This window comes from Bombus huntii, chromosome 12, assembly GCF_024542735.1.
Source record: "Bombus huntii isolate Logan2020A chromosome 12, iyBomHunt1.1, whole genome shotgun sequence".
Taxonomy (NCBI): Eukaryota; Metazoa; Arthropoda; class Insecta; order Hymenoptera; family Apidae; genus Bombus; species Bombus huntii.
The window spans coordinates 8,195,261-8,211,621 of record NC_066249.1 but is presented as its reverse complement, the minus strand read 5'-3'; the positions used below and the strand labels follow the sequence as shown (position 1 = coordinate 8,211,621).

At 41.9% G+C, this 16,361-nt stretch overlaps 1 protein-coding gene across 12 annotated transcripts in view; it reads right to left on the bottom strand.

Annotated features, from left to right (window-relative positions):
- The window catches only part of LOC126871925 (septin-7), a 42,725-nt gene that overhangs the window by 19,865 nt on the left and 6,499 nt on the right, over nucleotides 1-16,361 (bottom strand). For 7 of the 12 annotated variants that reach the window (XR_007691786.1, XR_007691790.1, XR_007691789.1 and 4 more), the window contains exon 1: nucleotides 9,551-10,025. The exons of 1 other annotated variant lie outside the window; for it this stretch is intronic. Coding sequence is in view for 4 of the 11 variants with exons in the window: in XM_050631291.1 (XP_050487248.1) it covers nucleotides 9,551-9,889 (339 nt within the window). In the remaining 7 variants the exon portion in view is untranslated. Of the gene's footprint in view, nucleotides 1-9,550; nucleotides 10,026-10,768; nucleotides 11,350-13,126; nucleotides 14,286-14,338; nucleotides 16,029-16,361 lie in introns of those variants that run through there. 4 more of the 12 variants (XR_007691788.1, XR_007691787.1, XR_007691791.1 and 1 more) reach the window with 4 other exon arrangements.

Below are 16,361 nucleotides of genomic sequence, written 5' to 3'. Positions count from 1 at the left end.
TTTTCGTGTTTACCAATTTTTGCATTTTAGATCTAGCGATAGACCCAGTCCAGAAGTAACGCCACGAGGCGTTAATAATAAGAACAACCCTTAATTACCACGGATTACCGCGCTCGACGAACGGCTAATTAGCCAAGGATTTACGAAATATCATTCCGCGACGTGGTGATTATTCGCTCGGAATGCAAGTGCGGAGCGTCGACGATTCGCGTGATGCGCCGATAGCGTCGGAAAATTTGCCCCGCTCGTTTAACCCGTTTGCTCCGTCGCAAATTGTACGCTGTACATTGTACATTGAACACGCAGCGGACTCGGAAATAACTGTTTTCATCGACGAGGCGCGGCTCCTCGAAGTTCTTCAAAGTCGAAACTCGTAAATCGCGGTACCGCGTGTATCGTGCGATAATTTTATTATCGTCGTGGCCGTTCGGTCTCGCGTGGCCCAGATTTCTACCGTCTAATGGACCGCTCTATATCGTTATAGCAATTTCGTCCAACGACGCGTCTCTGTTGTATTTAATTCGCCTGGAATCCTTCGTGGAACAACGAATTCCAAGCTCGTAGACTCGCGCTGCCGTGTCGTCCGTCCCATTGAACGTTCTCGCGCGAAACCAGTTGCGATATGGAACAGCTGGAAATTCGGTCAGCTTTCCCTCTTAAATTTCCTACTCGGATCGACCCGCAGATTGTTCGCAACTGCCGATACGCGTTTATCGTGTAAATTTCGAACGTTTCAACGTGAAACGACAAGTTTCTTCTTTGCCGTTTTCTCTCACGATTCTTTAACACGCATCTGGACAAGTTAATTGCCGAATATAAAGAACAACCTGGCTAGGTGTATCGAAACTGACAGGCACTTGAAACGCAGCAAGCAAGCAACGGTCTGGTCTGCCTTTATTCGACGAAGAAAGCGTTTTCTTGCGACTTGTTCTTTCGACTTTTGTTCTTCGTGAAACGCGTTGCCACTGCTTCGTAAAACGCAACCTAACCGTCGACGTTGCTCCGCGTTTCAAGCACTCGCATCGTATATTCGCCTAACCAGGCGCAGTCAGTAACCGAACGACCGATCTTCCCTCGCGATTTATAAAATCGTGGAAAAGTCTCAGGCCACTTACGATAACGATTTCGTTATCGCAAAGAGTCGCAATGTACGTTTAACTCTGCTGCGTCGTTCAGCTCGTTCTCCGTTCGAAATATTTCTTATATGCGAGGAGAACGCGTCGTAATACGAGCCAGCCCTTCATCGAAATTAACGGCGAAGCGCCTTCCTTGAAAACGTAATTACACAATGTCGAATATAATTGTTCGAGTACTCTCGTTCGTTGCTGTATTTCCTTCGCGTAACGTTCGCATTTTCGTTCGTAGTAGCACGCTCTCGATGCACGTTGCGTTTTACAACGATCCGTTTCGTGTTTTTCAGTGCCACGGGGAGATACTATTTTATAAATAGATATGAATTAATCGAAAGCACAGACACGGAAGGGGCGATGATAAATACACGCTCCAGTATCTAATCGGTCTTCTACGTAATTTGCGTTACGGCATTCGCTTTTGCATACCGATGATCGCACTGGAATCGCACCAGTGATTACGGGGCCTGGATTTTTTCCGCACCGACGCGACGCCGCGACGCTTCCACTCGCGAATGCAACGCGGCGTGCCACGTAGTTTTTAGAATACAATGCCGTCACGAATATAATAGAAACATTCTTCTCCCCTTGAGTCAACAACGATGCTGTCTCGTTCTCCGCGCAATCTCGCCAATCCGTAAAGAGAACGAACAACGCGATTTTCAATTTTCATTCGCTTTCTATTTGCTTTACGTATTACGAAGCCGGCTGCGACTGAAGACTCGGCCTTCGTCACGGTTTCCTCAAACAGTAGATTATTATATACCATTATCAGCGTATAATTCCTTCCACGGATGATGATTTCCAAATTTAGCGGACGAACGTGGTCCGGTATAAAGCGAAGAGGAGTAACGCGTGTAATTAACAGTTGCAAATAGAGCCGTTTCGGATGGTACGGCGGGTGAATCGAAACGGTTGAACGTAAGGTGGGAGTCGTGGAAGGTCGAAGGGGATTGTTAGAAAAATCGATAGCTGCTAACGCCGCGGTCGTTTTCACCTCAACCCCCTTTTTTCCATTTTCTCGGTGTAAAACATTTGCATTTTTTTGCTCGCGTAACTACGTGTTCGGATGGGTCCGAGGAAAGACGACTCGTCAACCAGCTTCCGCTCCAGCGTCTGCTCCACTTTCGAGTTACGGTTAATCAAAGGAAGGTGTAGAAATCGAAGGGCACCGAAAACCTTCGATAACGAAATTATTGGGTTACAGGCACGAGCTTCTCGAGCGTGGACATAATTGCTCGTATGGAAACTAGCGCAAACGAGATTCCGAATTTGCTTTTTCCACCCAAGCGTATCGATCTGCTAGCTATGCGAATTCTTAGGTGGCGATTTTAACGTGTAAAGAGCGATCGATTGAAACGAGAAACGAAGCTACGCGGTCGGAGAAGAGTCGGAGCTTCTTTTCGAAATTTCTTTTAGCTTCGTAACTACAGCGTCGCGGTATTCCCTTGATGTTCTTCTAAACAACGAAATAATAACTTACACGCTCTTATCGAGGGTCACGCGGTGGGATGACCAATAACGTAACTGTTGTACAAACATCGCGTCATTAGAGATTAGAAATTGCATCTTCCTTTCTTGTCTTCCCGCAGCTTCTTTCCCTATGGACAGTAAATTACGAGAAGCATCGTCTTGTTTATCCGTTTTTTCGAAAAAGAGACGCGTATTCGAGCGGCTTCTCCAGCCAATCGTCGAACCGAGTCTCGTTAATCCTACGAGGAATTGACAAAAATGGCAACTTGTGTCTTAATTCGGACAGCGAGACTGCGCGTAACCCAGTTCTCTGCTTAAGCGAAATTCTCCTGGTAAACTGGATCTTTCGAGACACGGTGGTATTCGCGTGTCCTCGACCCGTACGAATTTCCTTAATTAACGTTCTTTTAAGAGTACAGCATGGTGAAATTGTAGCAGCAAGATGCTGCGTCTCGCACGTGCCAGCACAACGTCTCGGCTAATTTCGTTCAATTAACGTTCAAGCAAGCCCGGGAGAGACCGCCGCGCAATGCCACGTTCTAAACGAGCCACGGGGAGAGATTAGACGTCGGGCCTCTTTCCTATCAACCCGTTAATCCGTTTTATAGTTTCCAACGTTCGAGCAAACAGCCAGCTACTCTATTTTACTAGCGGCTTTTACCGGACAACCGGCAAAATATACGTCCCGAGTTCCCGTTCAACCGTACAACAACGTGTACAACGGTTGGCGTTTCCGATGATCGAACACGGAGGAAAATCGTTTTGAAACGATAACGTTCGATCGCCTAACCGGCTGTTAGCGCCGATCGTTCGAGAGGAATGCGCTGGATAATTTTCTCGTTATTCGATTATACGCTACCAATAAGTTTACACGGAGGGTAAGGTTTCTTGGAACGCGGTAAACCAGGAAACGTTCGATCGCACGTGGCCCTGTTCTCGCCGATGATAGTTCTTCCACGAAGAGGAGTCAGGGAAAATAGAAAATAGATGACAGTACATTTGTAAACCTGGTAGGATTTCTGGCGGAGGAGCTCGGTAATATTTGAAGATACCAGATTCTTTGAAAATGGACAAACAGAGCAACCCGGAGTAACGGACGACGAATAGGCTGCTTTTATATTCCACGACGATTTATATCAACCCCACTAATACGTGTATTTCGTCTTTGAAGTTTTACGCATACACAGGCTGGTTGGTAACTGGTGGTAGAAACGGAAAGGGGGTGATTCTAGGCGAAAAAAGAAGTCGAAAATATAGAATAACAATTTTTCGTTCGAGGCTTTGTTTTCGAGAAAATCGGCTTTGAATCTTCGTTCGGTACGCGTGCGGTGCGTTATACCGAATCTCACTGTAGATCGTCGTCTCGATGGAAAAATTAAAAAAAAAAAAAAATTTTTTATTCTACATTTTCGACTTCTTTTTTCGCGTAGAATCACTCACTTTTCGCTTGTACCACCAGTTACCAACCACCCTGTATATCTTTGCATATCGTATGCATTCTGTATACCTGTTACGCACCCAAATTTCGTACAAACGCATAAACATCCGCAGTCTGCAGTCTATAGAGATGAACTTATAAAGCTTTTTAATCGGTTAAAAGTTAAAACCAAGCAGCCGCTAATCGATCTCCAAACAGAAAATATACCAACCGACTACTATAGTCTAGGCAGAGCCTGGAAAAACGAGACCGAAGAGACGAAACGTTTGGCGAAGCTCTCGCTGTGAATGCGCAAGTTCGTTCAGAGAAAAAGGCAGCTAGAGTTTGCCACGGATCTCCTTTCTCTCTCGACCGTTCTCCTCTTATTTATTTTTTCTTTTTTTCTTTTATTTTTCCCTACGTTCGCGTTTCGTTTCATCGAAAAGTCTATCGCGCTATTTGCGTAGAACCGTATATAAGCATGCGGTGAACACGCCATAAAACAGTTAGGTGCACACGTATCTCCGCCGAGGGTTGGAAATGGAAATACCATAGAGAACGAGGAACATGAACGTTGTTTGAAGCGAAAAAAACAGGGAGAAAAAGTGGGACGCGGCCTGCTTTCCTGAAAGGGTGCTCTGTGTGTCGGGTGGGCGGGTTTCCCCTTCGTGTTCCAACGGAATCAAACCGGGCTCGTCCCAGCTATGAATTTACATCGAGTACACGCTAGCCGAGTCTTCTCTAAACGTTCTCTTCTCTAAACCGCGTTCTTTCGAAACTGGTTTCTCGACGATCCTCGACGAATAGACGTACGACTGAGGACCTCTGGCGCAACCTGGCCAGTATCATTGGTCGAGTTTCACGAGTCACGATTTACCGATTTACCGGTCTTGATAAATTCTGTCGCGTAGCGGCAACGAGTAACGAGTTCACCAATGAGATAGATCGAGTCTTTCGAGTGAATTTTACGAATTACGAGTGCGGATGATTTCCCAGTGAAATCTGTTTGCGCGAAAGAAACTTTCGTACGGCTAAGAAGAACACGTCGAGCGTCAAATTTATCTGTTCTCCAGTTCTGACCAATTTTTTAACAAATATTCCTTACTGTGCGATGTGAAAGAAAACTTCTTGTATCTTCCGAGTCAGTCGGCGACGATCACATCGGCCACCGTGTCATCTACGTACGTAGAAGAAAGAAGGGACTTGAAAATTCTTTCGACCAGCTGCATTTATCCGAGACGGAACAATGATCTCATTTAAGGTCGACCACGATCACGGAAGTCATAAATTTCCATTTTATCGAACACGACCAGGCTTCTCCGTCCTTCTTGGAAGCTTCCATCGCTCGTTTCATCACCGGTTCCGTATCGGTGAAGACTCGTAAGAGGCGATCATCGCCGACATCGATAATTTCTTAGTCACTTTCAACGAGAATTTCACGCGTATACAGGGTAGTTGGTAACTGGTGGCACAAGCGGAAAGGGGGTGATTCTACGTGAAAAAAGAAGTCGAAAATATAGAATAGAAATTTTTCGTTCGAGGCTCTGTTTTCGAGAAAATCGACTTTGAATTTTCGCTCGGTACGCGTGCACTTTATCGCGTCTCGTTGTAACGGATCTCACTGTTGATCGTTGTCTCGATGGAAAAATTAAAAAAAAATTTTTTTTAAATTATTAATTAAATTTAAATTAATAATTTTAATTATTTTTTTTTAATTATTTTTCGCGTAGAACGAAAAATAATTAACGGTGAGGAAAACCCATCGACTTTCGTTCTAGCGACACCGCTTTTATCATCGTCCCGATTAACAATTTTGAACAAACGCACTTCCACGATCATTTTCCTCGCATGTTTGTACATTTTTGTACATTTCGATGCTCGCAGTCCTAATAAACGTACGGGTATCTACTTTCAATGTCTTGAAGAGTTTGCAAAGGATATCCCTGCGTATGCATATACGACGCCTTCGATTTAAAAAGCATTTTCAAGTGTATCTGTTCGCCGTTTCGTGAGTCACGAATTACAGTGTATTTTTTATTGTCTATGACGCACCATCGGGGGTTGAACCCTCGGTTAAAATCGCCCTGTAACACGGACAGGACCCCTTCCTCCGAATATAAGTACGAAGGGTAGCCATGTGCGTGATCTCAGTGACTCTCAAATCTTTACGACCACGTGTCCGCCCCTAATATTGCTTCCAACTTCGTTACAACTAAAATGCAATTAATTTCGAAACTTTATCGAAATTACCTGCTACGTGTATTACGATTTATAAAAATTGAAGAACTTTGACGAAGAACTTGGTTCTCGTCACCAGCCCTTCATTTACTTTTCGTCTATCGAGATCAACGAACAATCCTGATCAATTAACGATATTTAACATCTACTATGGAATTTTGATATGTATATACAGGGTGGTTGGTAATTGGTGGTACAAGCGGAAAGGGGATGATTCTATGGGAAAAAAGAAGTCGAAAATATAGAATAAAAATTTTTTTTTTAATTTTTCCATCGAGACAACGATCTACAGTGAGACCCGTTACAACGAGACGCGATACAGTGCACGCGTACCGAGCGAAAATTCAAAGTCGATTTTCTCGAAAACAAAGCCTCGAACGAAAAATTTGTATTCTATACTTTCGACTTCTTTTTTCGCCTAGAATTACCCCCTTTCCGCTTATGCCACCGGTTACCAACCACCCTGTATATAAAACAATAGGTAAAACACTTAGCGAAACAACGGAGTATCGAAGAGTTAGATACGACTACTCGAGTTTCCAAGGCCAAAGTATTCTGGTCTTGCTACTTAAATTACATACAACACTCCTGCGCTGCTTATTTATTCGACGGAACGTGTTTCGTCCGTTCGAGTTTCCGACAAGTTGCACGAAATTTAGTCTAATTAAAAAAAAGAATGATATAAAAATAAACGCGGACGATGGGTGGTGTGGTTCGAGGTTGAGAAATCGGAGGCACGTACTTGACGCGAGGGAATTAAAATACAAGTCTGCCGCGAGCGCAAAAGCCCATGAAAGTGGACGTAAGAACGATGCCCCATATCCCCATATGTTCCTCCCTCGACCGCCTTTCTTCCCATCGCTCTTGCCATACATCCCACTAGACTAGCAAATTTTCTCCCTCTCTCTCTTTCTCTCTCTCTTTCTCCCTACCCCTTCGCGCATGCAACCATAATAAGGGAGGGCACATAGGGCAAACTTGCCACGTGTTCGATTCGAACGGATATTCTCATCGATCTTTAGTTTATTCGGAGATGCAATTACTTCGCCTATATAACGATAGACATTTCTAAAGAAAATGGGGAAATTCCACGAACCACGATCGTCGTATACAGTGTTACGTATCGTACACACGTGGGTAGTATACCGAATTGATAAAATCGGAATTTTGAAATTCTGAAAGTTCCAATTACCCTTCTACGCGTGTAACGATTACACGCGAGTCTAATTTATGATTTGTCCAGGCTCTCGAAACAGCCGAAAAACGCGACGAAACGACGAGAACGCGTCTATCACGTTGTACGATATAATCTTTCGCGGAGCTTACGAATCTTTGGAACAAACGTAATTCGTTTGGAAGAACGAACACCGAGGCTAAAATTTCACTTGTTTGCCCGTAGCCGATTAAAATCAACGATCAATTTATTTAACATGGAAATTATCAAAGTAAAGTAAGTATAAATAATCGCGTAATATCATGAAATTTCGAAAATTATGCACAATTTTCAAGTACCTACCTATGAATTAGTGCTCTCAGTTCTTTAATAGCGATAAATCTCGATCGTAAATCATTAGCGTGATTGCATGTTGCAATCGTAATTAATCATTTGTATCCGATCGAAATGATAGCGATTTTTTTGTACAACATTAACAAGCGTCGACTGGAACTGGTTAAGCCGAACCTAGTCAGATTCTGTGAGTCATAGGCAGCTTTCTCACGGAGTCACAAGAACGGAATAAACGGAACGATCACGTGGTTCTTTATGCGGGGTCCTCGAATGTCGAAACGACTGACGAGCGACCTCCAGCGTGTCAGGGATATAAAATTTGATTCTTCGAGAGGCGAGATTGAGTTACGGATTACGGAGTCGCGAACAACCTGACGGAACCTCTCATCTACCTATCGAAATCTTCGACGACTTTCGCAAAGTTCACTTACATATTACGTTAGCAAAATGTCCTACTAAATGGTATAACAATAATTTTATTCGAATCTGTAACGCTGCAACTACTACGAAAATTGGATAAATAAATAATGCGAAAATTATAGGGGACAAATATGACAAGTACAAACTTGTTAATTTCCTCGTTTTCGCGTTACTTAGCGATCAAAAGGTTTGCATGCTATGTTATAACGTATATAATTGCAAGCTACGATATTAAATAACAATATTAATAATAATAGCGAATAAATTAATAAACATAATAAATAAATAAATAATTAAATAAGAATATTTTAAAATATTTTCAGTGTAAATACTTTCCAAGAGAATTCCAAATTTAAAGAGAGACCGAAAGTTAATAAAAAATTTCGTATCAGCCATATTGGCCGTGGTTCGTAACGTTAGCGTCAAAAGAATGTTAAAGATCTACAACTTTGATATAAGACCCCTGTGTATAGCAAGGGTTAACATTCCACGCAGTTTCCGTGGTTGATTAATCTTTTTGTAATTAAAGCGTGTTCGTCCGTTACCTTTATAGACTTATCGATTTTAGATTTACGATGAAGCTCCTCAAAGACAACTAAGGTTACAAGTTCTATGACCCGGCCCGTTAAACGCGAGTCAGGTTAAGTTAATCGATATGAAATCTACCTTAAAGACTAATCGTCGCAATCTCGATTGCGAACTCGCTATTTGTGCCAATTGAATTTCCTATCCCATCTATATCGTCGATATTCGATGCTACTTCATTTTATATAGTTAATGTATGTATCGATTCGTTTACACGCGAATAAATCATAGTCTCGACGATTTTACCGTAAACTGAAACATTCGATCTACTACACAAGAAAAGAAGAAACATTATTTCATTATTGCAGAAATATATATCGTATTCATTTTTTACTAAATGAATTTCTGCATTAAGTATATACCTTCTGAAATACATTTCAAATTTTACCAACACTATCACGATACGCCTCGTCTCGTTACAGTGCTAATTAAACTCCAAAATATTTCATATAAATACATAAGTGTTCTGTGATAATGTAGTATATATACATACATACATACACACACACACACACACACACACACACACACACACACACACACACACACACACACACACACACACACACACACACACACACACACACACACACACACACACACACACACACACACACACACACACACACACACACACACATGTAGCATATATAGCCTCGACCATAGAACAAAAATATCGAAACTATCGAGAGTGACGGAAAAAGACATTTTCAAAGAGTGACTTACGGATAATAATCGATACGTGATCGATATTTCTCCGTGTCTAATATTTAGGCTTACCGACGTGGTGTCGCCGTTTGATTTCTCCCCATCAAGTATCCTCTGCCTAAGGGCAAGCCTGTCGAGGCTCGCCAGTCTGTAACTACCTCCAACTTCGCGATCTCGGCTCAATCGTTCGGTCGTGCCGCTTCCATTCCAACCGGCGTTAAAGCTCGACGTGTATTTTGGCAAAGTTGGCGGTGGCACTTGACGCGGCTTATCACGGTTCAACATCGAATTACTAGTGTGCAAAAACGACGAATTGTTCGAGACAGTCCTCGTCGTCGACGACCAACCGATCGTCGTTTTTATCCCGTTGCTTTGTGTACCGGCGGAGCCGTTTTGATTTTCGGTCGACATTTCTTCACGATTTCACGTGATTTCTATTCCACACGATTCTTTCTCTCCTTCTCCCCTATATCGGAACACAGCTTGCTATATTTCTAATTTCCCTATTTCTCTTACTAAGAAAATCATAATAGAGAGTTGTGTCGCGTTTCCTTTCTTTTTCTTTCTGTCTAAGGATCGAAGGAAGTATAATTCGTATGTATCTAGTAGCGTTGCAGTAGGAAAAGCAATTTTAATTAAAAAGCGAAGAATGTACTGTGAATACAATAACTGCTTAGAGTTAGCAATGAATTTTATCACATACGAGCACGCGCGCGCGCGCGTATTCTCTCTTAGATCGCCATTTATCCTGATTTCCCACAAACGTTAAATTCAAGAAATTACAACGATTACTTCATCAAAGATAGTGATATTACAAAGAACTTTGTATAAGGCATTAAACTCTCATTCAACTCCAATTGTAGAAGGAAAGTGAGAGAGAGAAGGTAGGGGGAGAGAAAGAGAGAGAGAGAGAGAGAGACAGAGAGAGAGAGACAGAGACAGACAGACAGAGGGTGGGAGGGAAAGAGTTGCAAAAAAAGATTCCTTTGAGCGAATCTTTGGTCACACGGGCGGAACAAGAGATACAAAAAAAAAAAACAATGGATTTCGAGTGTGAACTAGGATCCCTTGAATGGCGATATGTTGGCCCGCTATGAAGATCACAACGTGCCCTTGGAAACGCCTTTGTTACACAGGATCAACAGAAACTATATCACGGTCATAGGCTTTGCTGATAATGTTACAAACGAACGCACAATTCGAGCACACCACGCACGTATACATATATGTGTCCATTGTGAAATGATCAGTCATCTCTTTGCTCGGAAGGAAACCAACGAAAATACTCACTATATTATGACTTTGTGTATATTGTATCTGTCACACTGGAACGGGAAAATTGGCGTACGCAAATATGAAACGGCACTGGAGTGCCACAATGTAGTACGGTATTAGTGTAGCACAGTGTAGTACTAGGAGTAAAGAGCGAGAGAGGGTAGTAAGAAAAAGAGTGAAAGAGGGAGGAGAAAGAGAGAAATCTCGTGCATCGGTTAGAATTGCGTGGGCTCATGAACGCCGGTGTTGCTGCTGGTGATTCACGCTGTCGGCAAACCGGCCGAACGTGGCCACGTTCACTCTCACTTTTCTATGCATTGTTTCATTATCGATTATAGTTTCTCCGTATTTTTTCTTGTTTTATGAGAAAAGAGAAGATTCGAACAACGTTATTCTTCGTTCCACCGGATTGGCAAGTAAAAGAAAAACAACGATGGGGAAGAAAAAGTTAAACGACCTCTCTCTGCCAAGCACGGACACTAACACACGCGCGCGGGCGCGCATATATGCACACAGTCTTGCCAACAAAGGTTGACGAAGCGACAACACGAAGACCGACTCATACGACTCGCCAGACTCGGATGTACTGCGATCCCTAACGCTAACGAACGACCACGCCTGACGCAGCGACCACCAAAAGTGGGGGTAAGTTCGCTACATCGCCGCTTGTCTCGTCGGATAACCAACGAAGCTCTGGCTGCCTCTCTTCACTGCGCATGTATTCCATGAAATAACGACGACCAATAGGAACACGCTATACGAGCAGCCTGGCGGATCAGCGAACATATTGTTCTCACCGTGTATATAGTTCGGTCAGTGTTCCAAGCCGACGAATCATCTCGTTCAAAACCATTTTTCCTAGATTACAAACGAAGATATACCGCAGTCACTGTCCTACGAATCCAAGTGTTTCCACTTAATTTCGGTTTCTGTTTGGGATTACGTGGTTGCTAAGCTTTCTTTCGGTATAATCCGATTTTTGTATTTCAAACTGTATCGTAAAAAATTGAAATTATTGCGAATCTACGTACATTGCGTATCCTATGAATGGTATAGATTATAGATTACAGGTGAATGTATCGTACGTTAATGTCAATAAGAAGGATGAAGAGAAATTTCTAATGTGAAAAAGTTGTACGTTTCCACGTTACGACAATAATTAATGTTACGGTGAAGCTCGTTATGAGCTACAGTCCAGTTTGTTAATTAAAATGAACGAGGAACAGCATTGCTCTTATTTACCGGCTGTTTTCATGGATGTAAAATGTAACTACATACTAGACTACTCGGGTATGGTGGCGCTAGGTGTCTGGCGAACTTTTTCTTCGTTTGTTCGTTAATTCGAAAATTCCACATAACTGCACCTTATATATACATAAACCTTTTTAACGAATTTATAACGAATTGATATCTAATACGACTTTTACAAATTTTAATACCATACATAAGATTAAAAGCAATAATATTCTATCCGTTGTAGTATCATTTGTTAAAGAATAATCATTTCAGATTGTAAATGATAGAGACCACAAACAATGTATTTGCGAATGCATGTGGCATTCGGAAATACAACGATACACATAGCTTTAATAGTTCGATGTTCTTATTAGCTCAGGTTCAATTAAGGCCACGATGCTTCAAGTATTCTCTGCTACGTACATATATGTATACATACTTGCTAGTGTCGCGTTAGAATACCAAGCATGACATGGCTACTCGGCAAGTCAATCGGCGATCATCGACACCGTAAAGAACTCAAGTTACACAATATTATTCAGATCATTGCCATTATTCCTGAACGCTTAGAAAAACTTTTGCGATTTTCGTTCTTTCGGTACTTGACGATTTTTAACAATTTCATACCGCTTTCCCTAAATGTACCACAGTTTCGTATCTAACCTACTTTCAACGTTCATCCTTCGACCCAATATTCGAATAGTATTATAACCTAAACTAAAAAATAAAATAATTTAGAGAATTTGCATGTAGATAAGGATGCTGATAGTGCTTAACCTTGATTGTACATGTGTATATATGTATATAGCGAAGAAACGAGATCGTTTACGAACAATACGAAACATTTTGAAATGTCCAGTTTAGTATTGCAACGAGAAACATCTATCACGATTGTAGTGGCAAAATTTGAAACAAATCTGCCTAGCTGGATATCTTTTACCATCGATCGCTACTTCTTTCGTAAATCTTTCGGTTTTTTTTAAACTACGTATCAGCCTGCAACAATTCGATCTTGTTATTTTCGTTCTCTTCTTTCCCACTTATCTGTACCGCTTGTTATTTCTTGTTTGTCAGAAATGTATTATCGAACGAATAAATAAATAAACGTTAGAAAAAAGATAAAACGAAAGTAACTACCTGTTGAGACGGCTTGGTTAGTTGGCCATTGTATCTGGCAAGGATCGCCGGGTTTAGACGACGTCTCGATGCTGCGGATGCTGACATTTTAACGAATCTATCGTCACAACGATCGTCCTCGTTTTCTTTATTAATCGCGCTCCACTCGTTAGAATTCAATCGATCATCGCCGTTCGTCAGACTTTACATACCCTCTGACGTCCGTAACATTTTCGGCACTCGAGCACGTAATTGATTATACGAATCGATAAGGAACAACTTTGAATACACGAATAAACGACTAGCAGCTCGCAATAGCGAAGCCTGCACCCTCGTAACAACGAATTCAACTACTTAAGGAACGAATTTCCCCTGTCTATATGACAAAGGCAATTAAACACCGAAAACAGGATTAATTGGACACGCTCACGCGAAAACTTCCAACGAGCCTGATTATCAGTGGTTATCGCAATTCCATGATAGGCCGCGCCGTGAGTATCGCACATCGATTGTCCCTTCGTTTCGGTGCAAAACTTGCACCTTGCGTTCCAAGCACCTTACTCACTCTGATGATTTTGATTGTTCGCGTGAATCGTATCACTGTATCGTCGAACACTGATATCTCGAACGTTTTCCTCGAACGTTACACCGCATGTGTCAGAAAGATCACAGAAAACAACTGTCGCTTAACACGTTCAATCCGACACGATTCATCGATGGTTTCGTTTCGTCGTCATTTAAATATTGCAACAGCTACGAACCGGACGTTAATGTCTAAAATATACACACACACACATATATATATTATTTTACAAAAAAAAAAAAAAAAAAAAAAAAAAATAGTTAAATAACGATAACGAGGAGAATAACGAAAATTGAGAGAATTACGTAAGTTGCGAAAAGATTTCAGGTAACACGCTAGATACAAATACAGTAGATTGAACGTGTGAAGATTTGAAGGAATAAGAATGCCGTATCGGTGTGGAAAATATTCCAACTGAAAGGATCGAAGCAGGGATCGATCGGTCGTATTTCGTCAAGGAATTACGAATGGAAGAAAATGCGAGGACAAGAGGCAATGGTAAACGAAACGGTCTGCTTGGTAGGTGAACCAAATCGTACGGATTGCCAGTACGGAAAGCACGTCCGTGATTTTAGTATTGCGAACACGGGACGCGCTTGCACGCGTGTCGGCCGACAATTGGAATGTGACTAGCCTTATCAGAAACTTACCGCTGCCGTGGTGTCCGAAGTAGCCGTGGCGGTTGTGACGTTGTCGTGGTTATAGCGATCATCGTCATCGTGTCGGCGTTTATCGCGTAGCGTGCGGTCATCCAACATCCGCGTGAAACCGGAAACAGAAAAACGGAGAGAGAGAGAGAGAGAGCGAGGAAGGAAGAAGGAATGCGATAAAAGGATGTCGGGGATAAGGACGAGGTCCGGCGATGTTGAAGGGAAATAACGTTCGTGTTAGTACATTGCAGACAAAATATCGTCGGGTTTGCTAGATGAAGCGTACGATTAAAAAGACGGATCTCTTAAAAATGTTCGTCCTGATAATGATAAACATTACGTGATAATACAGGGTGGTTGGTAACTGGTGGTAGAAACGGAAAGGGGGTGATTCTAGGCGAAAAAAGAAGTCGAAAATATAGAATACAAATTTTTTTTTTTTTTATTTTTCCATCGAGACAACGATCTACAGGGAGATCGGTTATAACGCGCCGCAGGCGTACCGAGCGAAAATTCAAAGTCGATTTTCTCGAGAACAAAGCCTCGAACGAAAAATTGTTATTCTATATTTTCGACTTCTTTTTTCGCCTAGAATCACCCCCTTTCCGTTTCTACCACCAGTTACAGCCTGTATATTAAGAAAAATATTTGCACGTTTTTGGTAGCCGCGTTCAAAATGAAAAATCTGATACCAGCCGTTTCACATGGTTCGCTAGTTCTAGCCTTAATAAATATCTCGCGTTTCGAACTCATTTTTGCGGATACCCGAAAAGCGATCATTTTTTATACATATAATTATCACGTTCTCCTCCGTCAAAGCCACGATATTCAACGGTTGTGCAAATTCTCCAAATAAATGAATTGCTTTAGGTAACTCAAAAATTGGTTATCGCGCATTAAATTACATAAGATGGCTATTGAGTACGCTTGTTTGTATCATTATGAGCAAAGTTTCATCCGAGTATGTATATCGCGCCTCAATTATTATACCGTTACGTTCGCCACACGTTCTTTCTTTTTCGTCATCTTGCTCGATTATTGATTTGTATTCTCGACACTGTCAATCTACACTGTGGAACGCGGCGAAGGAATTAACGTAATTGAAATTGGCAAAGTGCCGAGGACAACCTTATTGGGCAATCGGGTCATTCGATTAGGCGATCCACTAATTATCTCGAGCAGGGTATTAACGCGTTAGAACGTTACGGCGGAACGTACTCGTTCTGATTCTACTTTATCCATACACAGATACGTGTTCGTTGGAAAATGCATCTTTCCCTGCTAACTCGTGCACGTACATGAATAATTATCTTTATACCGGTTAACGATGTTTCCAATTCTCAAGATATCTCCTCAGATATCGTTCTCGTTCCAATGGACTAGAACGCCGCGTGACGATCCGATTAAAAAAAAGCTACGTCTTTCGAGCGAGCAATTTCATCGAAATATCGATAACGCGATGCGAATTAATCCGTCTCGTTCGACGAAAGTGGAACACGCGTAAATTGTGCCTGTCGATTTCACGGAAGGGTCATAGTCGCGATTCGGCCATTCAGAAATCGAATTAAACGACTCGATTTTCTGAAAATACCTTAACTTTAATGGCAGGCTAGCATCGTAGAGACCAAACGACCAAATATGAAACTGTACCACCTGCCTAGATGGAAAAGATATTGAAATAAAACGTTTAGAACTTCCTTTCGCGATTATAACGTTGGAGAGTAGAATCGTGCAAAGATTTTGAACGAAACGTTAATTCGTCGATCAACCAACGTTAATCGCGTTTAACGTTGGCCCTTAATGGATCGATCGCTTCACGGCCATAGCCAGCCAACATACATACGTACAACGAATCGACCCTAATTTCTCTGGCGATCGAAAAATCAAAAGTTTTTTTTATTATACGCCGCTAGATCGTTTCGTTGGTAATTAATGGAACCGCAAAAGAAGTCGCTTACGTGTATTTTGCGGGATAAACACCACGGTGGAGGTTTCCATTTCGATCATTGGAATATCAACTCCT